This window comes from Pituophis catenifer, unplaced genomic scaffold, assembly GCF_029215685.1.
Source record: "Pituophis catenifer annectens isolate HBS135680 unplaced genomic scaffold, rPitCat1.0.hap2 SCAF_3, whole genome shotgun sequence".
Classification (NCBI taxonomy): domain Eukaryota; kingdom Metazoa; phylum Chordata; class Lepidosauria; order Squamata; family Colubridae; genus Pituophis; species Pituophis catenifer.
Window position 1 is genome coordinate 129,166,655 of NW_027256883.1, and position 27,231 is coordinate 129,193,885.

At 38.5% G+C, this 27,231-nt stretch overlaps 1 protein-coding gene across 1 annotated transcript; it reads right to left on the reverse strand.

The window, feature by feature from the left end:
- Positions 1 to 511: 511 nt before the first annotated feature.
- On the reverse strand, positions 512 to 25,852 carry MFSD14A (major facilitator superfamily domain containing 14A). Its single transcript, XM_070941162.1, has 12 exons — positions 25,580 to 25,852; positions 16,625 to 16,720; positions 14,280 to 14,342; positions 12,921 to 13,048; positions 10,808 to 10,922; positions 9,688 to 9,906; positions 7,740 to 7,853; positions 7,290 to 7,361; positions 6,811 to 6,923; positions 6,060 to 6,157; positions 5,581 to 5,738; positions 512 to 1,969 (listed from the first exon to the last, which is right to left on the reverse strand). The coding sequence occupies exons 1-12, from the start codon at positions 25,664 to 25,666 to the stop codon at positions 1,763 to 1,765; spliced, it is 1,470 nt and encodes a 489-aa protein (XP_070797263.1). The 5' UTR covers positions 25,667 to 25,852; the 3' UTR covers positions 512 to 1,762.
- Between the last annotated feature and the right edge of the window lie 1,379 nt (positions 25,853 to 27,231).

The following is a 27,231-nucleotide window of genomic DNA, read 5'->3' on the forward strand; positions in this document are numbered from 1 at the left end:
AGACAATCCACCGTCCCCTTATGTTTCTACATCAATACAAAAATGAAGTTTAATAAATTTGGATCTAATATAAGCAGCCATAGTATCTTTGTTAATGCAATAAAATCACAGTGAAATGGGATTAATGAGAATCATCTAAAGAATCAGTTATTTAACACTGGAGAAAGATGCCTCCCTACAGAGTAAACTACAGTACTTTGTTTTCTTATTACTCAAAAGTGAGATATCTTTGCTGTAACGTTACCCAGAGAAACTATGCTAGCACTATGCAATTGGAATAAATATATGTATTGTCTAAAAAAAAATCCTTCAGTAATCACACAATTACTACTTTCCACCTTTCATCTGGCACTTTTTGCTCCTTTACAAGTGCTAAATTTCAGAAACATTTTTCTAGGTACATAAATTCTTATGATAGAAAATATATGTATATCTAGAACAGATATAAAATATGTGATATGAAAGATGTACAATCAACTATATTGACAGTATATTATACCAAGTATATCAATTTTTAAAAAATCACTAAAATATTCAACTTTTATTAACAGTATTTACAATTTTTCAGCTTCTATTCAACCGTGGTGAAAGTTTTAAAAAAACTTAAGCAATAACCACAGCACAAGATGAAAACATTTTGAACTATACAATACTTTATACACATTTTATACAAAGGAACACTTAAATAATACAACTGGACACAAAAATATACACTTTTAGAGAAATTCACATCAGTAATTGTATAAAGCTCTCTCCTTGTACTGTGGTCCTGAAAATGCAGGACTAACCCCTTGGCTCTGAAGTGTTATTTGTGACAATCCTAAAAGGCCACTATAGAGCAAGAATTGCCACTTGAATTACTAGACAAGAGCATTCACTAGCCTGCCATGCCCCCTACATATGTAATTTACAAATAAAATAGTAGGAAAAGCTGATTAACTCATCTGTCCTTGGTTCGAAACTGAACAGCTATTCATCCTGTCAAGTAATAGAAGTGACAATCATGTATAGAGCACATTGACATCATCAAGGCTATCAGCTTAAGAGTTGAGTTTGTACGTTCAAGTGTTGAGGTCCTTATGCAAAACATCCAAAGCATAGTGGTATCAAATTGTATTTATGAAGGTAGAGTGTTGGAGCCAATAGTAAAATCTAGGCTCACACTACACAGAATTAGAATAATGCACTTAAAGTGTACTGTTCAGGATGTGTATTCAACACATGATTTGTGTTAGTAAAAAAAGGGGAAAAAAACCTGTCAGACACTGATTTGAAAGTCCAATATCAACCAAATTCACCTTCCTGGCCAAGTGCATCTATGTTAAGGCTTTGAATCCATCTGACCAACGATTTTACAGAGAAAAGATACCCAAATCCTGCTTGTATGTCTCACTGAGACCAGCATGAAGAGAACGAAGCTTAACACCTTCAAGAAACTGATGCAGGAACACATGCTGATACCTTGTGTATATATATATATATACACAAGGTATATATATAATTTTTGTTCAAAATTAAAGAGATTTAATATATTTAGGACTTTGATAAAAATCCTAACTTCTTTTTAAAAACCAAAGTAATTTAAGTTGTAACTTCTTTGGATGATTTTCCACTTCCTGTTTGTGGTTCTTAACAGTTTTCATGCAAGAGATCCATTTCTTAAGAACACCTTAAGAAATGACAATTTCAATGGAAATGGAATGTGTATCCAGAACTGCAGGTGAAAAAATAAAACTTGCTCTATAGTCCTTGGGTTTTGTCATCATACATTTGTGTCCTGTAATAAAGGTTCTTTGGCCTCTCCAGGGGCCTGTGGACTGTGTGGATGTCCATGTCCACCACAGTGTTTTTTCCAGCTGCTAGAGCGAACATTTAAATTGGTATGTTCAGGAATAAACAAGGCAACAAGTAGAGCCAGCAGCACTGAACATGCACCAAATAAGAACGGGGGCCCAGGAATGATGGAATTCTGAAAGAAAAACAAAACAGAGCAAGAGTTAAAAGTCAGCACTTTAGTTTATTTAGTGAAATTATGATTAGATTATCATACGCAAGAGTGGAGTTTGAACAATCTGATTTTGCGCCTCAGTATCATGAACTAGCTGTTTCTCTCTCACTGCTCCCCTCATTACTTCAGAGATTTCAAAGCACTGAATTGTGATCTGGTAAAATTAGATAATAATCCTGCTCAACTCTCCTTTGGCTGTATGGCTTAAGTTTTTTACATCTCCTAAACACTTTATGTTTAGAGAGCACCATCTAAATCCAAAGCTGCATATATTTTGCAAAGATGAGTTGTATCGCTGTTCATTTCATGCATAGAGTTTGTACAATTATATAATGATCCTCTATTATTTCTTTTCTATAGGTAAGCCGCTTGTCTTCAGGTTGCATGGTTAATTTGGTATGCCACCTAAATTCCATTAGATGGCACTATTTCAAGGAAGTGTTTTCACCCAATGTCTAGAATACAGGAATACCATTAGGGAAAGGCAGGCCCTCAAATAACCTGTATTTTTTATACATGTTAAAATACCAACAATTAAACAATTATAAGAATTTGTAAGCCACCTAGAATTTTTGAAGTGTCCGAAGCCTCAAATTTGAATAAATAAATACCCTAGTCCCAGGATGGCGAACCTATGGTACGCGTGCCACAGGTGGCACATGGAGCCATATCTGTGGGCGCACAAGCATTTCCCTAGCTCAGCTTGGCCTTCCGGCCCCACCAGAAGTCAGGAAACGGGTCGTTTCCTGCCTCCGAAGGGCCTTGGCGGGGAGGGGAGGCTCTTTTCGCCCTTCTCAGGCTCCTAGAAAACCTCTGGAGCCTGGGGAGGGCAGAAAACTGGCTTTCCGCTCCCACAGGAAATGGGCTGTTTCTGGCCTCCGGAAGGCCTCCAGGGGGGTGGGGAAAGCCGTTTTTACCCTCCCCAGGCTCCAAGAATGCCTCTGGAGCCTGGGGAGGGTGAAAAACATGCCTATCGGGCCCACCGGGCCATTGTGTGCCAAAAGCAGGGGTCGTGGGGGGGGGGTGTCACGCATGCATGCGTGCAGGGGGGCACGTTGAATTATGGGTGTGGGCACATGCATTCATGACCCCCCCGCACTCCCCCGGCCTTTGGCACGCGACGGCAAAAAGGTTACCCATCTCTGCCCTAGTCCTATGCACACTGGGCTTTAGGCAATAAACAACATGTTGAATTGAAAACCAAAGCTGTTACTCTATTCTGGCCTGAATTTAGGTTGAATTAGGTATATCTAATTTAATGAAAATAGGACTGGGATGACATGATAGCAGTGTTCCAATATCTAAGGGGGTTGTCACAAAGAAGAGGGGGACAACATATTCTCCAAAGTACCTGAAGGCAGGACAAGAAGCAATGGATGGAAACTAATCAAGGAGAGAAGCAACCTAGAATTAAGGAGAAATTTCTTGACAGAACAATTAATCAGTGGAATGACTTGCCTCCAGAAGTTGTGCATGCTCCAACACCGGAAGTTTTTAAGAAGAGATTGGATAACCATTTGTCTGAAATGGTATAGGGCTTCCTGCCTGAGCAGGAGGTTGGACTAGAAGACCTCCAAGGTCCCTTCTAACTCTTGTTTTTCTTTTGTTTTATTGTGTCATGTGCATAAAGTCAGGAACCAAGATAAAATTCAAAAGTACAAGTTTCTTTCACATTATCTATACACAAGAATCTGAACTACCAATAATCAAGATTTAGGCACCAGATAAAGAGTCAACAGACTTCAAGGGGGATGGACTTAGTATTTGACCCCACCCTGGGCTCAGCCTGGTTATCTCCTACACATAAATTACAACAAAAGGGCAGCTGTACTCCCAACTTTACATGGCAGGCAAGCTGTAAAAGATTCCTACAGGAATTCAGTTGCTTTTATTTGTTTGCTCAATAACTCTTAGCTTATAAAATCTGTACCCACAATTGTATCTAGATAGAGAAATAGACCCCATTTCCAGATACTACCTTTTGTGAACCAGGCCAATACATGTATCAACCAGCCTAGCGCATGAATGAGAGTAATTTAAGGCTAAGCAAAATAAAATGTTCTTGTGTCAACAAAGAATGTTTCCTATTCCAAAAGAGTGATATTCAGAAGCAATCTGTTGCTTTAAAAAAAAATAATAATCCAAATAATAATTATATGTTAGTCACTTTTTTTCTTTTTGCAAGCAACAAATCTCTGTGATTTGATCAGGAACAAATTACCACTCTGGGAGTGAGGGAAGATTAATCATTCTCCCAATCCCTTTTTTGTTCTGATAAAGTAAACTACTGGTAGCTCTTGACTTAAAATTGGTTGCTTAACAACCACTTGAAGTTACAACAAACTCTCCAAAAGCTACTTACAACCCATTTCCAAAGTTACAATCACCGCACACAGTCACATGATCACATTTTGTGCGCTTGGCAGCTAGGTCACCTCTACTGCTATTTATAGCATTTCACGGTTACAGGACCACAATTTACTACTTTTTTTTTTTTTTTGGCTGATTTTTGACATTTATTTACGATTTCTGGCAAAAAATACCCATTGGGGAGAATTGATTTGCTTAACAGGCCATTTGCTTAACCACAGTGGAATTTGTTTAATGCCCATCACAAAAAAGTAAGAAAAAAATGGGTCCAGTGATCACTTGAGTTAAAACAACCTATGACCATAATTCCAGGCTCAATTCCGGTGATAAGTTGAGGACTACAAGTGAAGGGAAGTAAAAAGTAAAATACCAAAAATAACCCTGTCAAACTCCCCAATGGGAGTGGAAAAGAAAAGAGCAAAGCTGCTGCACGTTGTAGCTTCACTTCACAACTGCTCCTGCTTTTTTAACTATGAATAATCATTAATCAAAGACTAGACAATCACTGAACAGTGATTAAAGCAAGTTGAACTACACGGCAATGTTACCAATTGTAGTTTGGATCTCTTTAGACTTGGACCTCAACCAGTCAGTTCCAGCTGAGGTACCTCGGGCAGGGCCTTGTGTGGTTTATCTGGAGCAGGTTGGAGTCTGTGATTTCTGAGCATTCTCCAGTATGCTACTTTGGTTAGCTGTCTGTTAAATCCAAGTTGCTCTTAGACAGTGAAAGGTGGGTGACAGTTGGGTCCAAGCTGTGGTGCCAGGTCTTTGAGTGAAAAGGCTGTGGTGCACCCTCTCCTCAAGAAGACATCACTGGATCCAACAGTCTTAGATAATTACTGTCCCAGAAGATAGTAATGGAGAAAGGTATAGTGAGGCTTCAGGTCCATAGGACCCTGGAGGAAGCAGATGCATTTCAGTCAGGCCTCAGGCCAGGGTTTAGTAGAGGGATGGCAGTGAATTGTGCCCCTTGAACTCTCGGTGGCTTTTGATATTGTCATCCACAGTATCTAGTGGAATTAGTTTCAGGAATTGGGGGATAGGAAGCTCTGTTTTACAGTGGTTCCCCTCTTTTCTTTGGGGCTGGTGGCTGATGAAGATATTGGAGTTACAGTGATACATTTAAAACTATGATTCCTTTTTTTCTTATCACAACTTATACATTAAAAAAAAAATACTTGCTGTGCCTTAAACATACTCACTTGCTGTGAATGGTGTTGGGGGGCCACATTGACTTCATTTTCAGTCATTGGATTTTCATTCAATTCTACATGGAAGATGTAGAATATAAAACCATAAAGTGCTGGTCCCAAACCATTACAGAGTCCTCTAATTCCTGTAATCATTCCTTGGACAACTCCTATAAAATAATGCATATTCAAATAAACATCTATAAGCAATTGATAAAAATATATTAATTACTATTAGTTATTATTAGATAAAAATATGCATGTTCAACAATATTTATATGCTTTGCACAGAAATACAATTTGCAGTATCAGCAAATGTTCTGATTGTTTTTTACAAGTAGTTAGGATATGTGCACAATACCATTTGTGACTATTAATCAAAATAATATGGTGGCATTGTTTGAAAAGGAGGATTTGTCCGTTTTCAGTAAGGCAATATTTCCATTATTAAGGAGTTTCTATCTCATGTGTTAATCTTAAGAAGCACTTACCCTGTTGATCAGCATCGGCAGTTCGTGAAACAAGGGCACTCACTGCTGGAAATGTGATGCTTGACATGGCTGCAACAGCCCCTGCTGCCCACATCATCCTAGAAAGAGGGTATAGAGACTGATAAATGAATCAGGCTTCACAATGATTTCAACAAATTTTAAAATCAATCAAATTTTAAAGTCAGATACTAAGAAAAACATACAACTCCAAAACAAAGTTAATGCAGGTAGTCCTTGACTTACAACCACAATTGAGCCCAAACTTTCTGTTGCTAAGGGAGAAAAGTTTAAAGTGAATTTTGCCCCATTTTATAACCTTTCTTGCCACATTTGTCAAGTGAATCACTGCAGTTGTTAAATTAGTAACCCGGTTGTTAACTGAATCTGGCTTCCCCATTGACGTTGCTTGTGAGAAGGATGCAAAAGGGGATCACGTGACCCCAGGACACTGCAATCGTCATAAATGTGAACCAGCTGTCAAGCATCCAAATGTAAATCACGTGACCATGGGGGTGTTGCAATGGTCATAAGTGTGAAAAATGGTCATAAGGCACTTTTTTCTGTGCCATTGTAACTTTCAACGGTCACTAAATGAACTGTTGTAAGTCAAGAACTACCTGTAGCTTGCATTAAAACATTAATGAGAGGCCTACTATCGATAGATGTTTTTAAAAACCTCTGCTAAATTAACAAAAGACTGTACCATAGGTGTAGCAATAATAAAACAGCAACATAATGAAAAATTGCTTACCAAGGTTCGGAGCCAAAACCATACCATGCAAGCTGCAATATTTGAAATCCAAGACCAAGTAAGATGGTGTTTTTGTTGCCAATCGATCTCATAAGTAAACTCAGAACTATCGTCTGATGAAAGAAAAAGGCCACAAAGAAAAAATTCAAGACTTTTCAGAGATTTGATCACTACATCAATGCAAAGCTTGACCTTCACGTCCCTCGGTTCCTTCAGGTGGAACCGGCTGGTCTTGCATGCTTGTCCACATCAGGGAAGCTAAGGGCTGCCCATGTATGTGAGGTTGGGGCAGAGGCATTTGGTGACAATGTTTCTTTATTTCCCCCTTCCATGTTTCCAAGACCTGGCAATCTCCTAGGTGCCGTATCATTCCAGAAAGTTATCAGAATGAATCCATTCCACAAGCCTGGGCTATCAACCGATTTGAACAAACAGTACTGGCAGAAACTCAGCAAGTGTATTTTTTCAGTTATAATTACCTGTGCCACAATGGAGAGAATCCCAAGGACGGCGATAAATGCTGCGACACTTTCTGATGAAAATCTCATTATCTAATTTTTTAAAAAAGAGAAATTCCATGGTAGAGGATTATGAATTATGAATAACTCACACGCAAATGCAGATTAAAAAAAATTGTTTCATAAAATGTTTAAGAAATCAAGATAACCCATTCCCCTATTTAAGAACAACAATGTTACAGTATAGAGCTTATTCTATAGAAATAAGAGGCTGAACAGTAGTCCCTTTCTAATGAAAGAAATCTGCTCTTAAGGATAGCAATTCCAAATTGCATTAAAATGGAAACATTTTATTCTATTGAAACACATACCAAAAATTAAGACTTAAATCTATTAGTAAGCCATGGCTATATTCACTTTCATTTTTGCAAATCAAATGTGTGCAATTAAAAGAATTAGGCAAATGCTTACCTGTCTGAGGTACAAGAAGAAGCTGGAATACTGGCCTGCCTCAGGGAGATAGGAGAGAAAGACCGTGATGCAGATTAGCAGCACTATAGAATCCTGACCAACTTTCTTCAATGACTAGAAATGAAGAGAAACGTAAACCAATTAACTTTATTAGTAAGACTGTCAAGGATCTGGGTTTCCTAATTTTTTTTTATTAATCATGGGTAGAGAACAGCTGGAGAAAGAAACAAAGAAAGCTGCCAATTGGTGAATTCTCCACAGATAGAAAATAAATCAATACATTGTAAAAACAAAAATAGTCCAAAGATACATTAACTACTATCTGATTTCCAGAATCTATGGAATACATGTAAGTTCCATTGAATATGGTTTAGAAATAGTCATGGAAAGAGAGCTGGCCTGCTGGAACTCTTTACAGCCTATGAGATGCAATTACTTTTTCTCAACTGGGACACGGTAAGCTTTTGGAAATCAGTCGAACTACAGACAGTACTTTTTTAAGAAAAATGGGGTGAGATAATGATAGCATCTTCCCAGCACACTGTAAGGCCCCAATGACCAATTTTCTCCCAAACCTAGGGCAATCAGCACTATAAGACTTTTACATACAATACTGCGAGGCCCTTAGTGCTCTCTGACCTTGGTTGTTTTCTTGTAGACATTTCATTACCCAACTAGTAATCATCAACTAGTCATCAGTAATAGCAAGAAAACAACCAAGCTCAGAGAGCACCAAGGACCCCACAGGGTATTCTCTTCTACTGGTACATACACTGCTGGACTACTCTAGCCAGATATGGAAACTACCCATCTAATCCTAGAGCTCAACTCAGCAGTCACACATTTACTTTGGAAGAGGGGAAACACATGGATAACGGAAATATTTTTTTACTTTTAATACTGTAGAAAACCAAAGTACAGTAGAACCTCTGGTCACGAATGCTTCTGACCATGACCAAATTAGGTTCCGACCAAAAAATTCACAATTTTTTTTGCGGCCGATTTCCCTTTTTTTTTGTAAGCGCCAAATTTCCAAAATTAGGTTTGGGTCACGACCAAATCAGGTTGCGACCAACGTTATGGAATGAATTGTGGTCGTCACCAGAGGTCCTACTGTGTGAATAAAATTATACATACAAAACTACCTTAACATGTTTATAGGAGCTTGCTATTTTATTCTATTTTACTTAATTCAATGTTAAAAAAGAAACATTTCAAACCTTATATAGCTCAAATTTAGCCTTTTTTAATATAACCCTTATTTCCTACTTTTTTTTGAAGGAGGAAAACTAAGACTATGTCCTTTGATGCCTATTTAAAAATGAACTAAAAATCAACTGCTAAGCTCTTTTCCTTTCAGATCATTATATCTGTGAAAATTAAAATTAAATACAAAAAACAGACTAATAATCCAATACTACTAACTCTCCAAGAAATATCAACAGAAACTGAAATGGGCAATATAGTAATGATAATAGCAGACTGATTCTTTTCTTAAGTAAACTCCCCTTGACTAGTCCTCTCTCCAACAGCCTGTTTATCACAATATAAAATGCTAACTATCACAAGGGTCATCTTGCTCTAGGTTGGAATTTATTGTCGTGTGAGCACTTGAATGACAGAATAGAATGTAAGTGATTTAACCTCCATTTTGGAATTTAAGAATAAAGAAACCCAGAACTAGACATTCTATCCTTATTCCACAGGCCTTCCCAGTCTATATAGGCAAAATCTAGATGCCTATCTTCTTTTGCCTTGGATTCCCCTCAACTCTCTCTTGTAGATTTCTCTGCAGATTTGAAACCCAACCAGATGTATGTAAGAGATCTCCCATACATACCCACAGGATGGATATATGTTCAATTTTTTAAAAAAAAATCTGAATAATGCAAATGCCATTTTAAGCGACCCCTTAGTATCCCCCATCTGAAAGGGTTAAATATATTACCGCAAAAGGGTCAGCTTGTTCCCAAGAAATAGGTGCTCCCCATGATGCAGGTCTCATTTTTTCGGGAAGTGATTCAGGGACAGCAACAAGAATAAAACAAATGTCCAACAATGCAATCGCTGTAGCTAAGACGACCACCAGACTATCCCCGTACACTCGACCAAGATAGGCACCAATGGCAGGACTGGTAACTAAACTGGCAGCAAATGTTGCTGAAACCTGTGAATGATAATAATTAGTGAGATGGAGTTTAGTAGGTAACCACACCACTTACTGAGAATCCTAAATATTTTCATTCTTAATTTCTTGACAAGAAGAGGCATGCATCAAAAATACATTTACATTATCTTTCAGCTTTCAACACATCTCAGGGGATAAGACATGTAAGATAACCATAATAGTGGTAATAATAGCTGGCTACAGAGTTCCTAAAAATATATGTGGCAATTCAGCAAAGGTAAAAATGGATTTGTTCTAACAAATGGAAAAGTTGTATTTCAAAATGCTAGTGGAAGAGAACTAAAATAAGCTGCATATCCTCTGACGATTACTTTAATCATATTACCATTATTTATAGCAAGATGAGATTTCTCTCTCTTCTCCCCTTCCCCCATACCTGTGAATTGAGGGGGTTATAAATGGCATTTGTGGATAAAATTAGATGCTGATGAAAACAAACGAACAGAAAGTACAAATTACAGCAGAATTTCATGATGACTGCTTGAAGATTAGCTTGTTCCTAGCTGTATGTATGCATGTTTGCACAATTTAATTCTTTTACCTAAGTAGACCTTCTTTCCTCTTCCTTTTGTTCCCTTGGCTGCTGATTGGTCACCCTTCCAGTTTATCCAGTTATTCTCCCTTTCCCTTTCCCTTCCCATCCCAGAGAAGCAACTATAGACAGTAAGTATATGGACAGAATTCTAAGATCAGTAGCAAATCTAGGTTGTGTGAATAGGGAAGCAGGGTGAAGCACAGGTGCTTTGTCTGCTTTTATAACTGTTTTTTCTCTTATTCCTTCTTGGTGGGGTGGGGATGGTCTTCCAATTGCATAAATATGGAAAAGAGATCTGAGGATCAACATGCACAATATCTGAATATATAGAAATACTGCATATACCAAGCCATAGGCCATGCTTCTTTCGTGTTCTTGGGTTATATCAGCTACGTAAGCAAATACCACTGAAAAAGTCACTGCAAAGACTCCAGAGACAGAAATAACTGCAAAGTACCACCTAAAATAAAGGATACCATAAGATTAGAAATAAGAAGAAACTGTTAAAAACATCTTAATAAATAACTCTGTAAGTCTGCTTGTCCAACAGGCATGCACAATATTGTCACTATTATTATAATACATTAACATAGATTTCTAAATATGGTAGATAGCATCCACAGAAGTTGAATAGGAAACGCTTTCCCTTTAAATAAATAAGAACTTTATAATTGTTATTCAAATCTAAGATTCTGAGCAGCTACCACAAATCTAACCACTGGTAATACATTTATCTTCGATAATGTTCACAAAGTTTCAGCATGCTTTACTCCTTAGAATTTTTAAAAGAAAATTTCTTTTAGCAAAGAAACAAATAAATAACACCAAGCTAGCTATCTGAAAGGGAAAATGACAGAAGGCGTAGTTACTTCCTATCCAAAGCTGCCTTTGATAAACCTATATTGAGATCAATCTTGTCCCCCCCCCAAAAAAAGGCAGAAATTATCTTCAAGACTAGCGATTATAAGAATGTCTGAAGGATGCCAAAAATAGCCATGTCATTCTGTGACCATTTACTATTGTCCAAGAGCAAAAGAAATAGAAAAACCAAATTTTTGCACCATAGAAAATGCATTCATTGGTAAGTGATCTGGCACTCTGCCAAAAGATTCAATCAAGAGTCGCACAAAGAAATCTCAAATTAGTTTGAATGAGGTTAAATATGGGTAATCCTTGTTTAACAACCACTAATTCAGTGACTGTTCAAATTATGGCAGTGCTAAATGAATGGTAGGTTAGGACCAGTTCTCGAAGTTCCAGCCCTTGTAGTGCCCCCATGATCAAATGATCAAAATTTGGGTGCTGAGCAGCTGACCCATACCTGACCTTAGGGGCACTTTAGCTATCCCCTATTCATCTATCTTCTCCCATTTCTTCTCTTTTGGCCATCTGCACTCCACTGCAAAGCCCTGCTTTCCCTTTTCCACCCCCACTTCCAGCTGACCTTCGCTGTCTTCTTCTTCCTGCTGTTGGCCTGGGATCCAGGCACTGGATGAGAGTGCAGCCCTGGGATGCATATGGTGAATGTGGCAGGGCTGCAGTGTCTCATCTGCTAAAGGGTGCTTGCCAGGCCTAGCTAGGGAGGAGAAAGCGGGTGGCAAGGTGTGGTGCTCTCTGTTGCTAAGGAGGTAGGAGAGGCAGGGGTTGGTTGCCCAGGGGAAGGTGGAGACTGTGCTGGAGGGCACCTGTTCAAAGTGGCAGCAAAGGCTGAGGGACAAGGGCTTCCTGGAGGTGCAGCATGTGCTCTGTAACTCACTGTGGAAGCACTACAGGAGACCAGGCTTGCAGGCTTCAGCAAGACCTGGAGGCAAGCCCAGTGTTGACAGAGCCTACCCGCATGTCCTCTGTTTGCCTAGCTTTCCTCCTACAAATTCAACAGACTAGTTCTCCAGGGCCACACTTTGCAGGGAGGAAGGCTTGATCAAGATCAAGCAGAAGGGAGAGGAGAGGAAGCTGGGGAGGGGAGGAGATGAAGTGGAAGTGAGTATGACAGGGTAGAAGCATGAGGACCTAATCTAATGACAAAACACTCTTAGAAACTGCAACTATTGGAGCTGCCATTGCTAAATGATGTGGTCATGTGATGTTTTGCTTAATGACCGCTTTGCTTAGTGATGGAAATTTCAGTCTCAATTAGGATTATTAAATGCGGAGTGTCTGTACTAATCTCTCCATTTAATACACTAATGGGAGAAATGGTGCCCACTAAAACAGAATATCTGTTAAATACAAATGAAATTTTGTGTACGTATTTAATGTATGCACAAAATGAAGAATGGGATTTTGCTTGTGCAAAAACAGTCAAAATATTGACAAGATTTTTGTCCACTAAATTCAAAGTCTGCTAGACTGTTGTATATATGTATACAGGATTTACTGTATATTAAAAGACAAATGATGAAGCTCATTCTACGGGATTTACTTGACCAACGTATAAAAGAAAACTTTAGACACTAACCATGGACTGATCTTCATTAATGGAATCGGAGCACAGGTAAAAAATACTGTTAGCAGCAGGAATGATTTTCGGCCCCAAACATCAGACAGAGCTCCAATCAGAGGAGCACTCAGAAAAGACAATAAACCCTGTGAATTAAACACAAATTTGTCACACACAAAGAAATGGCACAAGAGGAGTGAAATGGACATTGAGTTTCCCATTAAAAAAACAAATTCTACCAAACTGCTTCCAGCTTTTCAGTCCAGTGTTGTGACAGCCTTCCCCAGTACTATAAAGCAGGCTAATAAGCAGTTCTTTCACTAAGATATATATGCATTATCATAAGCATGAATACCCACCAAATGACCAGGAAAGAAATTTTATTTTAGTCTAGAGTACAAATTGTATATAATACATGGGCTAATGGCTTTATGGAGCTCTACAGTGCACTTTCCTTTATCTACTGCATAGTACATTTCAATATATTTAGGCAGAACAAGGGGAAAGTGAGACCTATTTCCAGTTTAATGTAGTGGCTATCGCTTGAAACCAGGAGACTGTGAGCTCTGGTCTTTCCTTAAGCACAGTCTCTCCCTTTCAAACCAACCCACCTCATAAGGTTGCTGCTGTGGAGAAAAGAGGACGCAGGAGCATTAGGAATGTAAGATGCCTTGAGTTGGCCAAAAAAAAAAATGCAGGAAAAAAAATCAATCGATCAATTTATTGGGAGTTAGAAGTGGAAGGTGGTATATTGCCAAACACTCCAGGGCTGCCATATGTAATCTACAGTGTATATATGAGATTCCTTTGAAATCCTGAAAGGTACTTGTAATTGAACCACATGGTCATTACTTTACAAGGTTATTGCAGTAAGAACATAAACATTAATTCAATTTAATGTATGTGCACGCCTTCATATTATTTCCTTTAAATATACCACACAGCATCAAAGACATGTTTTTGGAGCAGAAAGTAGAATGTGACTGCTGGGGGTGGGGGGGGGACTTTTCCACAAAAAAGGATTATGAAAGAAGAATTATCAAGCAGACAAATCTGGCAAGAAAGCTTTTTTGGCTTGTACCAGACATTAGGAGCATAAACAATGATAGATGAAAAGCATTCTTACTAGGGTGGGAAAGCTTAGGTGTGGCTGAAGATAGCTTGTTCCTGGATATGTATGGAAGAGTAGCACAGCAGGAATGGGAAAAGACAGGTATTTTTAGGCACCAATCACTAGTCCTACCACATGATCTTCTTGAACATGCTTTTATTTTTTTTATGAGCTAAGTTTAGAGACTTGATTGTCTTAAAGCATCTTTAAAATGTATGATTCTAACCATACCAACATGAGGTATTCAGTAGTCAATCAGATCTTACCTTTACTCCTTGGATCAAGCCATTCATTAAAAACGTATGCTTTGGGAAGGTTTCATGCAAAACCTGTAAAATAATTATGCACATGACAAGAATGAAGAGACTGATGCAAGGACATTGTTAAAATGTCCAAATAAAGATCAAAGGAAATAAATCTCCCTTATGCATAAACTTTGCCTAATTACATGAAACTTCAGATTATTTATTATAAAAGTTGTGATTGTGTGGTCGTTAAGATTTCAAGAAATAAATGCAAAGGACTGACTCTTCCTCCTCCTCAGGGGAGAGTTGAATAAGAAAAGAAAATGTAAGCATAAATGTCTTTTTTATCTTGTGTTCTGAGGCAGGGTGGATAAAAATCAATGATTTTTTAAAAAAAATCAAAAAAATCAGATTTTTTAAATTTAAATCGGATTTTTTTATTTTTATCGAATTTATTTTAATAAAAAACTTTTGGGGTAAAAATCTATTGTAAGATAGTTTTCTATTTAAGATACATAAATAATTTAGTTTATTCAGCATGAAATGGAGCTTAGTTATGTAGCATGAGGCTGTATATTCTGCAACACTGGGACTATCAGTGAGTCAACAGTGGGTCAAAGGAGTAGCAGAGATGACAGTTGCTCTTTAAAAATTATGATTTAAATCGAGTTGATTTAAATCTAGCCTTTTTACTAGTGATTTAAATCATGATTTAAATTGTGATTTAAATCAACTCGATTTAAATCAAATCCACCCTGTTCTGAGGGATTAGAAATCACTTTGGACTCTTTTGTGTATTTACGATACTGAAATACCAAAACATTAGCATGTTTCTATACATTTTATTGCCTGAGATTTACATCTCAATGCATAAATGCTTGAGATTTACACAATTCTTTTATATTGATTTGAAAGCTATTTTAAAAATCAAGTTAACTCTCTTTGACCTGAGGTTAACTGCTAAAGATCTAATGGGTAGATCCATATACTTTTTAAAATAACAATACAGAAGTGGTTTGCCATGCCTTCTTCAGTAATGTATTTATTTTCTTCTGATTTCCCAGGCTAATAGACAGTTCTGATATTTTCTAGTGGTCTCCCATCCTAGCATTACCAGGACCAACCTTGCTTAATATTTTCCAAGATGCTGCCATCCACTTGGGCTCTACTCAAAAGTGATAAACATTATTCAATTGTGAAACAGGCATGCAGGAAAAACAGCAGGCAGAGCTGTTATTTTATCTACAATAACTGTATTCAAATGTAATTGTATTTATTATACATTCTGCAACTCCTTCAGCAGCAATTCACCCAATTAATAAAAACTAGTTTCTAATGGATTTTTTTTGAAATGTCTCCCATCCTCTATAAACAATTCAACTATAATCAGGAAAGTATTGTTCCCTCACTCATTATCAATACCAGTCAAACCAGCTTTCGATATTAATTTTTAATTTGGAACAGAATGTTTATTTGAGAACAAATAATCTATAACTCTTTGCAAATACTTCAGCCCACTTTAATCTGTTACACACTGGCTTTAATAAAACATTTTGCTATTTACAGGGAGTGCACTACACCACAAGAATTCGAAAAACAAATGAATAGATGTTCATATATTGTTCTTTTTATTCTGTACAATTTTATGTAAAAAAAAATCACAACTCTTTCAGTTGCACTCCTCTCCTAAATCATGTCTAGATTTAACTGAATAAATAATTTCAACAAAATTTGTTGCCCAAAGCAGTGTTTCTTAAAGTGTGATCATAGGAACTCTGGGATCCCCCCAAAGCCACCGCAGAGGCCCACAAAATCAAAATTATGTGCTACCATATGTTGAAAAATAATACAATATTACGTGAGATGATGTAATGGCAGAAAAAGCATCCATTTCAATACAGTAAATACAGTAAATATCAATAAATATAACCTATACAAAGAAAAGCATTTTGGGGTCTCCATAATTTTTAAAAGTGAAAAAGAGTCCTGAAGGAACAAAGTTTAAGAAACATTGCTTTAAAACAAAAAGGAATTGGTAAATGAAGCATCCTTTCAAATTATTTTACAGCAAAACTGCAAAAACTCTAATTTGGACATGTAACTGTAGCATAGTAACTAGGAATATGGAAATCCAATTTCATCTTTCTTGAACAGAATTTACATTCTGATTTAACTGTATTTTGCTGCCAAAATAGCAAATTATACTTGACATTTATCAACCTAAATCTTAAAATTAAAATTAAGAAGAAAAATTATTTTCAAAAGATAGAAACAGTAGATCTGAACAACTCTAATTCAACTTTTAATTAAATCAGAAAACCATATCTAAACTTGAATACTGGATTTTAAAAAATGTTATCACTTACCACTAATGTAGGTGCTGTTAGAAGTCCCCAAGCAAAAAATTCCAAAAATATAACAATGACAGCATGGTAGACACTAGGAGAACCTATCCCTTGAGGCTAAGAGGAAAAAAATAGGATTGTTACTTGACTTATAATAATAAAAACAGTAGCTATGGAAAAAATATCAGAAAATGAATGACACAGCCAAAGGTACATGTAAAACTATAATTTAATGTTTATGTCTATATGAGCAAAAAATAGATTCCATTTGTTCTTTCTTCCCCTTGAGACATTCCAACAATGCATTGTTTTTCTCTGCAGATAAATGTGACGAATTATTTCTTGGGTACCTATACTTGTTATCTTGTACATGTTTGACAAACAAATAATTTTTCAGCCACTGAAAATGCTATAATTTAAATAAGGTGTGGAGGACAAAAGCCAAAAGGGGATGGTTGTCTCTCCAACAGGGTGGATAAAAAACAATGGTTTAAAAAAAAAAAAAGGATTTTTAAAATTTAGATCAGATTTTTTTTTTATTTTTATCAAATTTATTTTAATAAAATGCTTTTGGAGTAAAAATATTCAGCATGTAGTTCTACTATAAAAATTAACTGCAATGGGACTCCAATTTCTTATACAATAGAAAAAGAATTATGAACACATAACTTTATTACATATTTCATACAATCTTTTATATTTTGTGTGCCCTAGCAAAAGAAATATTTTGGTGGAACACATCTCCCTCCCCATGGGAAATCAGATTAAATAATCAAGGCCATAGTTTGAACTGTACTAATAAGTAACTAACAACCGTGTTTTCCCGAAAATAAGACCCTGTCTTATATTTTTTTGAACCCTGAAATAAGCGCTTGGCCTTATTGCCATGCGCTCAAAAGCCCAATTGGGCTTATTATCAGGGGATGTCTGATTTTGGGGGAAACAGGGAAGTACTGGAGCACATAATACCAGGCATGTCACTGGAAGGTAAAATCACAAAAGTACGTCTCACTTATTTTGGCCATGTCATGCGGGAGAATTCAATGGAGAAAGCAATTATGTTTGGAAGAGTTAGCGGTAAAAGGAAACCAGGCCACCAAAGAATGCGGTGGCTGGATGCCATCAAAGCTGACATCAGCCAGAGCATAGAACAACTCAAAGAAGTTGTGCAAGGTTGGAAGATGTGGAGAGACTTCCCATAGAATCACCAAGTCGTAAACAATTGAATGGATATCATCATCATCATCATCATCAGTCTCAACTGTATTCTGCATCAGGGTTCCAAAAAGCAGTAAAGAACAGCTCCTTCACTGTTCCATAAACTCTTTTTTCCCATAGTGGGAAATATAAAGATCCAGCTGTCAGCATTGAAAAGTTTTGCTGAAGGAATCTTAGCACTACTTTTATCTGTAATTGCAAAACGATTTTTGTCTGACAATAAATACCAACAGTGTTTAACAATAGTGTGGTGGTGGGAGACCTAGTTTTTAAAATGAATGGAGTCTTTGCCTTCCCTACAACATTGGAACAACAGAGGAAAGGGAATAATCTTGCCCAATCCCTTGTTTTGGTTCGTAACAAACAACTAGAGCTTCAACCGTCCAATAGATGGTCCAATAGCTCAGATTCTTTTGCTGCCTTTTGCTAGGCAGAAAGGAATAGTGAGAGACTTGCATTTATTCCCGAGATCCTGATTTAAATTTTAAAGCTGCAGCATAAGATTAGAGACAACAACCTGCCTCATGGGAGGCCTTAGAAAATGTATTTATGGGCTTGTTACTATGGCCACTGAGAATTTGTTGAAACCTATGTACTGTACGCATATTAGATCTGGCAAAGAAAGCACGCTGCAGGTAACCATCAACTAGAGATCTACATTTGGTGGCTCTCAGGAGACGTGCCTCCTTTGCTGTGGTATCCACCTGGCGGAACATTTTTCTCACCAGAATTAAATTAGCTACATCCCTTTTGACATTCCAAAAGGCCCTCAAGACCTGGTTATGTTATTAGGCCTGGGACTCCCAGGGAAATAGAGATATGTTTAGATGGCACCATTGTTGAGGTGGTTATTTCTAATCTTTCTTCACCTATTTGTTAATGTAGACTTTATTTTTTTATATATATCTCTGGTTTTTATCTGATTGTTGTGTGTTGCCCAGAGTTGCTTTTGGTGAGATGGGTGGCTGTACAAAACTCCCCATAATTTGTTTGAGTATACATAACATCTAATCAAAATATTTTATGTGCAGTTTGATAGATTAATAAATAAGTATGCAACAATGACTGTTTCATCCCACTTCCTCTTTTCTCATATATAAATAAAGCAGCTCCTGTACACAACACCAGTATATGATTAGTACTGTAGCCTTGTGTACCAATACCCTTCTTTTGCTAAGCAAATACAGTGAATCACTACAGTTGCTGCTTCCCTCAGTACTTACTTCCTTCTCTTACAATGCTGAAAAGAGTGGGGGAGGGGGAAAGAGAATTAGTAGCTAATTCAAGGCAGTTGTAAGGGATTCTATACAAGGACACTAGTAGTAAACACTATGCAAACACTAAAACAGAAACAATTTTGTCTAATGGTTTTCTTCCACTACTCTGACTTCTAGAGCACTAGAATACAATCTAAAGCCACATTGCATCCTGTCACACCAAATAGCATAGTTCCTTAAATAACATTGCGAACGAAGAACTTAGGGATTCATGCAATATGTTGAACACTATAAATCCGTGATGACGAACCTATGGCATGTGTGCCGGAAGTAGCACGCAGAGCCATCTCTCCAGGCATGCGAGCCGTCATCTGTTGCTCTTCCGGGTTCTGGCGCGCCAGCCAGCTGGTCTTTGCACACGTATGCGTGCCAGAAGCCAGAAGAGCAGCTGCCTGGTGCGTGCATGTGCACCAGGCAGCTGCTCTTCTGGTTTCTGGTGCACACGCACGCGCATGCAGTCCCATTGCAGCACTCAGTGCCAAAAAGGCTCATGAGCACCGGCGGCTGCTCTTCCGGTTTCTGGTGTGCATGCATGCGCAAAGACCAGCTGGCTGGTGCGCATGCATGTGCTGGAAACCAAAAGAGCAGCTGCCCAGTGTGCATGCACATTTTGGCACCAAGTGCTGAAATGGGAGTGCATGCGTGCACCAGAAACCAGAAGAGCAGCCGCCCAGGGCGCACATGTGCTCCGGGCATCTGCTCTTCCGGTTTCCGGCACGCACGCACGCACGCACGCTCTCATTTCAGCACTTGGTAATGAAAAGGTTCGCCAACACTGCTATAAATGATAAATGGCCATTTCCTCTTTCTTTAGCAGGATTCTTTCAGAATGCTAACATATAACCTTTAGTTAAAGAAATGAAACCAATCTTTCATGGTTTCAAAGAAATGAGATCAAAATAAAGATGGCATACTGCAACACAAAATGCCAATCTCAACCTTATTTCTCAAAATGCCCATGGATTTCATACTGACTCCAAAGGCATTATTAGAAAAGAAAATGTAAGTGGTTGAGGCTCCATACTATTTAATAAATATGTCCATGTCGTACAGTACAATAAAAGCACATGTATAAAAAGATTAAAATTAACAAGAATTAGACAAAACTAGGACCCAAGTACAGGTAGTCCTTGACTTACAATAGCTCATTTAGCAATGTGAAAAAGGTGACATGACCATTTTTTATACTTACAACCTTTGCACCATCCCCATGGTCACGTGACTTACAAAGAAATGCTTGACAACTGGTTCATATTTATGACGGTTGCCAGTGTCCCAGGGTCATGTGATCAGCTTTTGTGACCTTCTGACAAGCAAAGTCAACAGGAAAGCGAGATTTGCTTAACAACCCTGATACTAATTTAACAACTGCAGTGATTCACTTAACAAATGTGAAAAGAAAAGTCGTAAAATGGGGCAAAAGTCACTTAATGAATTTCTCACTTAGCAACAAATTCTGACTCAACTGTGGTTGTAAGTTGAGGGCTACCTGTACATTAGCGGAATGAAAATGAGATCTTCTCTCTTATTCCACCAACTACCTCTAGCATCAAGTGCCCCCATCAGGACCTTAACCAATCAGCAGAGCCAGGTTTTGGGGTTGCCCCAAGAAAGTGGGGGAGGATCTCACTCCCGCAGCAAGATGTTTCAAAGAGCGGGGCTATAGCAGAAAAGGTTCTTCTCCTAGGCCCCATCACCTGAAATTCCTTGACTGGGTCTGTAGCAGTAGTGGGTTTCAAATTCCGTCGCTACTGGTTTGCTCGTGGATGCGCACGCGCTCACGCGCATGACACTTCTGTGCATGCACAGCTTTTGCGTATGCGCAGAGATGTCCAGCTGGGCGGAGCCTCCCACCGCCGCCGGTTCGCCCGATCTGGAGCAAACCGGTAGCAACCCACCACTGGTTTGTAGCATACCCCTTATGTTGGAGAAAAATAGCTGCTTGGCCACATGAGACCATCTTTCCCAGCTCTCACAAGGAAATCACCATGGGCGACCTTGGGAAGAAAGTGTTATGCAACCAATAGTTGCTTTGCATATGGGCTGGCCAGATATGTTTGGTCAGCAGTGGGGGCAAGAAAATAAGAATAAGCTAGAATGGCTTTGGCAGCAGAGTCCAGGGGCCCAACGGGCATAGATGAAGTGAGAATGGCAGGCAGGAAAGCTGAAACACTCCTGCAATCATAAAGGCAATCTGTCACACTCTGAAATTTTGATCATGTGACTATGGGTTGCTACATAGCCATAACTTAGAGACCAGTGCTAAGTCCCTTTGTTCAGCATAGGTATAACTTCGAACAGTTGCTGAATGAATGGTTAAGTCAAGGACCAACTGTATCACTGAATCATTGCATGAGCAGCTATAATAGCCTTGTCTTGTACAGTACCATACAGTTAAGAAGCATAAGAGATTATGAAATGTAAGAGGGAGTACTGCAACTCTCTATTTTCTTCAAGGATGGGAGAGGTAGCTTAATTATCAACAATATATTCATTCTCCATTTATCCAGCTGCACAACAGTACTAGGCCACAATTGACACTGGCAGTAATAGAATAAAAGTTCAAAGATATTTTTAAAGCAGCGCCTACAAGTCATCAAGAATCAGGATATGTGACCGTTAAAATTTCAAAAATTCAATAATTAATTATTGAAAAAAAATCAAGGAATTCTAGTAGTTTTGATGTTCTACATTTGACGTCTCGCTTAATTCCTACAAATAAGACTTTGGATCCCAAAAGTTGAATGTGATGTCTCTAAAATCTAAAATATGACTTTTCAGAAGCTACAATATGAATGAATAACACTGAAAATGGAATAAGAGTTTCTTTAAAAAAATAAGATCACTTTCACCAATTCAAAAAAGAATAAATGGGAAGTATGGAAATACAAAAGATGACCTTAAAATTGATTCTTAAATCTACAGTATATTCGTTCTCTACACTATTTTATACAATAACAAGATGTGAAATGTTTTTGAAAATGCAGGACCCTTCAAAGTGCCAGTTTTATTGTTCTGAATTCATGTACTTGAATTTATCAAGTCAGCTTCGTTCTTTAGCAAATAATAGGTGGCAGGAGAACAGAATATTTCCGTACAGTATGAATATTAAGTATAAAATGCTTGTCTGTAGCTCTTTTCTCGATATTATATTCATCAGAAATGAAAAGAGCATTTTGTACTACTTTAAAGAACAGCATACAGTTCTGAAGAATCTGTGCATTAGAAGTATCATTAAGTACTGTTTCACATGAACTAAAAAAGAGGCACCTTAAAAGATGAAGCATACTCTAAAACATAGCAAAAATAAGCTTTCAAAGTATTACTAGTATTGGGTAATAAATAGGAGTGCTCATAAAATGGAAAATGTATTGTTCATGTATGAAACAAACACACTGTTTCTCAGGAATCTAGTCAAACTGTTCTGGGAAGGTTGCGATTTGTCTTAAACTAACACACAGAGCCTCCTAGTTGTTTTAGGTAATGACCAAAATAAAATTCAGAGGGGTGTTACAGGGCAACCCTACATTGTCTGTATGTCAGTTCACATGCCAATCTTCCCAGAGCCTTCCTTCCAGGAGTTTCTCTCAAGAGACTAATTGTTCCATGCACCAAATTTTTTGTGTAACATTTCACATATCCCTAGATGGTAGCATACAACCCAACTTAACAGAAGTAACCGAACATCGTTTCAAATACCACAAGGTTGTTTCTTTAATACCAAAATAATATACTTTGGAGAGGATTCTTTTAACAGAAATATATTCAAGAGTTTACAAGTTAATGGGATCACAACAACGATCCTACATGTTTCAAAGCTGCTTTTTCCAAGAGGCAGCTGGACTTTCTGGTACCAGAAAGTCCAGCTGCCTCTTGAAAAAGCACTTTTGGAACAACCATGACCTGGATGACTGAGAATCTCCATAGACAAAGGTCCTACATATTTTAAAGAACTATTATCAACAAAGCTTTCCCCAATTAACAGTATTAAAATTACCATTATAACACAGCAAACTTTACAGCTCATTCAAAGTCATGGCATTATACAGATTTGTCACATTTTCTCAGCAAGCTTATGTTTTGTGTGGCTATTATTTCCCTTTTAAAGAATAATAATATAGTAGAGGCCTTATTAATGTTACATCATTTGTTACTGCATAGAGAAACATTCACATCCTTAAATAACAAGGATCATACTGCATGGCATAATTTGGTATCACCTGGCTTTGACTGTTAAACTTAAAAATTCAGAACTTTGATATGTTACTAATTTGCACACAGGATTTTCAAGGGCATAATTATTATTATTTTTTGCTGAAATGGAGATACACCTGCAAAAGGCAACAGCAGAATCAGCTGAGGATCAGACTGCAAACATAATAGCTGCTCAGAGTTCAGATAGCAAAGTGTAAATAGGTGATCCGTCCCTAAAGACTCAGGGACACACACCTTAGGGCACTTTAATTGACTGCAGTTGCCTGTTTACAGTACCCCTAAGCATACAGTTGATATATATTGTTCATGTCTGGCATGTTAACCATGAACTGGTACCATCACAGCATACGTTAAAAATGTAAAGCACTTTTTATACAACCATGTCTCAAATTAAACCCAATAGATCTTATGTCACAGACATCAACTTTATTCAAATATTTAAACACATAACAATCAGGTACAACTGGTTTCAGATCACTACAAAAGCAGAACTACTTTTACCATTCAACAGAATAAAGCAGTGCTATATGGCAACTAAGCCAAACTTCCCTTACTGCTCTTCTGATAGTTGCCCAGAGCATTCACTTCAATGTCTCTTAGGCATGTGGCTCTCTAGATTAGCTTGCCACTACAGCAACTTTCCTATGCATACTCTACTAAAGGTGTCTTTAGGATGATCTGTAAGATAGGTTCGCTATCTGTGCTACTACCATGACCGAAAAATACTCGCCAGGAAAAAACCCACATCTTCTTCCTATTTCAAAAGGGGAAACTATAGTATATGGTCTGGTTTGAAACACAAAAGTATGAAGTTCCTAGCACTACATTGGCGAGACACACCTTACAATACATAGGAATACCTACAGATTTGATAATTAGTGTTTCTACACATCACTAAAAATCACATCAAATGTTTTATTCTTCAGTTCAATTATGTCTACATGTGACCACAACATGATTATTACAAAACAGATAAAACAAAGAAATAATGGGCAAGTTCCCCAACTAAAGACCTTTTCCATAAGATATCCTCAGGTAAAGTATACATAACTGAAACTTGTATACAGGTAGTCCTCAATTTACAAGAGTTCATTTAGTAACTGTAACCGTAAAGTAACAATGGCACTGAAAAAACTGACTTATGATGTTTTTCACAGTTACATCCTTTGCAGCATCTCCATAATTATATGATCAAAATTCAGATGCTTGGCAACTGGTTCATACTTATGACCATTATAGATCCCCTTTTCCGACCTTCTGATAAGCAAAATCAATAGAGGAAGCCAGATTCATTTAACAACCAGGTTACTAACTTATCAATTGTGGCAAGAAATGTCGTAAAATGGGACAAAACTCACTTAACAAATTCTCACTCAACAACATAAATTTTGGGCTCAATTGTGGTCATAAGTCGAGGACTACCTACCTGTACTTCACATTATTTTGTAACAAATGATCCCATCTGAACAGTTTACTTCAACAAAATTACCCAATGAAGTGCTTAAGAAAAAACAGTTAGAGGTTAAACATTTTGATGCTGCTATTCCAATCAGTTTTTAAAAGCAGGAGACCAAGTGACTGACCATTTATAAAAATATCAAATTAATGAAAACCAGCGATTCTCAACCACTGAAGGATTCCATAGATTAACATACTGCTCAAAAGTTAGGACCCAGTATGTGTGTGTGTGTATGTATATATATGTATATATATGTGTACACACACATATACAGAGTAAAAGCTGAGAGAGAGGAAGAGGGCAAAGAGAAAGCATGCCCTATTCTCATTTTCGTAGTTTCGAAACCTCTGAATCTCCCCTCAATAAAGCCAAATAAGAATATCGATAAAACGGGGATAGAAAACAAAGTCCAAAAAAACAAAAAAAAGAAAGTTGGACGATTCGCCTTTTTAAAGGACACATGTTCCTCATGCCCGAGTTTAAAGCGCTCTCAATCTCACCAAGTATATTGGGGTGGGGGAGACTCTCTCTCTTCCCTCCTCCCTCTGGCGTGAACCCGTTACCATCAGGATATACGATACGAGTGGTCGACGCGGGGGAAACCGAGGCGGCACCGGGATGGTCCACGGAGACAGGTCCGCTGCCACTCACCCGCCCGCCCGCCCCGTAACGCAGGCCTCACAAAGCAAGCCCGGCGGCCCCGTCCGCTCGGCCCGCCAGCAGCCTCCCTTTCTCCACACGGGCTTCGAGCTCGCCAACCTCTCTTCCCCCTCCCCCCCACCACCGCCACACGAGCCGTTTCCTCACCGTGCCGCCGTCCTTAATGATGATCTTTTTAGCCAGCAAGATGCTGCGGTTGGCGGCCCTTTTCTTTTTCTTCCCCACTTGTGTCATTTTACCATCCTCCTAGAGGGCCGAAGGGGAAGAGGGCGAAGCGGCAAGAGAGAGGGGAGGGGGAAAAAAAACAAACAACCGAGGCGGGAACGTCGTCTTTTTCTTTCCCGGCGGCAGCCAGAATTGTCTTTTCCAGCTTTCGGCCAACAGCTCCCCTCAGTCGCCCGCCGGTGCCGCCATCTTGGGGAGAAGAGGGAGGGAGGGAGGGAGGAAGGAAGGGAGGGGGGTGGGAAAGAACAACAACCCCGCTTGCTCTGGCGGCGGCGCCAGCAGCGGCGGCGGCGGCCGGGGTTCGTATCACGCGATCGGCCGATTGGTTCAGGAGTGTTGCACGTGACACGAGAGGCCCCGCCCACGTGTGGCTCTCAGGGAGAACCAATCGCTTTCGTCGACGGTTTTGCCTCCATAGGGCATTTGGGAGGGGCGCGTGAGGGAAGTAGACGTTGGAGCGGCTCCGGCGGCCGACTCTTGAGTAGTGGGCCTTGACAGGAAGGCGGGAAAGCGCGTGTGAGGCGTGGGTATTTTGTTACCTCTGTGTGGTTCTTAAAGGAGCAACGAACGGACTGCGCGGCAAAAGCCGTACTGCGATAGGTTTCTTTTAGAAGAGAGGATAAGGCGATCTAGTGTGTCGAGGGTGATATTTACAGGTAGTTTTCGACTTGCAACAGTTAGCTTAGTGGCCGTTCAAAGTTAACAGCACTGAGAATTAAGTGATCTACGACCGTTTTTCACGCTTAACGACTTTTGCATCATTGCCCATGGTCATGTGATCAAATTCAGAGGCTTAGCAACTGACTCATATTTATGACCGTTGCTGTGTCCTGGGATTATGTCAGCCCTGCAATGGCTTGGAAGCCAGATTGACTTAACAAGGATGGTTGCTAATTTAACAACCGCAGTGATTCACTTAACAACTGGCAAGAAAGTTCGTAAAATGGGACAAAACTCATTTAACAACTTTCGCTTAGCAACAGAAAGTTTGGACTCTTTGTTGTAAGTTGAAGACTGCTTGTATAAATATGGTAATTAAGCTAAATTTGTTACGTGTCGTTATAGGTCACTTTAGATGTCTCTATTTAAAAAACATGGGCACTTATGAGTCGCTCATGCCTTGACAATTGTAATGCCACAAATATGTAAATCTCTATTCTGTTAATTGTCAAGGCATGAGCGACTCATAGGTGCCCATGTTTTTTAAATAGAGACATCTAAGATGACCTATAACGACACGTAACAAATTTCAATTTAGTTTTTATTCCTGGCTATAAAGTGTGTTTTCCTAATCCCTTATGCCTAAAATAAATAGAAAATAGCTATTGTTCCACAAAACTTTGATTCTGTGGTCAAGATGATAATATTTTGAAATTTATCTGTTTTCAAGGACATCCTTTATTAACATTCAATGCTGAGCAGACTTCCAGAATATTCTGGAACTCTGAGAACTCTCCGGAAGTTTCTAGAATTGGTCAGAATTTTCTGGAATCTTAGAACTTTCTAGCACTTTCTGGACTCCAATAATATCCATAGAAGTATAAAAGTACAAGTGCCTTAAACCAGGGGTCCGC

Bases quoted from the DNA above. Each gene is read 5' to 3' on its own strand.
- MFSD14A (XM_070941162.1), bottom strand. From the start codon at position 25,666: ATGACACAAGTGGGGAAGAAAAAGAAAAGGGCCGCCAACCGCAGCATC. The intron at 7,854-9,687 runs GTAATATATTTA...CTTCATTTCTAG, and splicing joins AACAAGCTGACCCTTTTGCG to TCATTGAAGAAAGTTGGTCA. The intron at 6,158-6,810 runs GTAAGCAATTTT...CCCTCTTTCTAG, and splicing joins GGTTTTGGCTCCGAACCTTG to GATGATGTGGGCAGCAGGGG.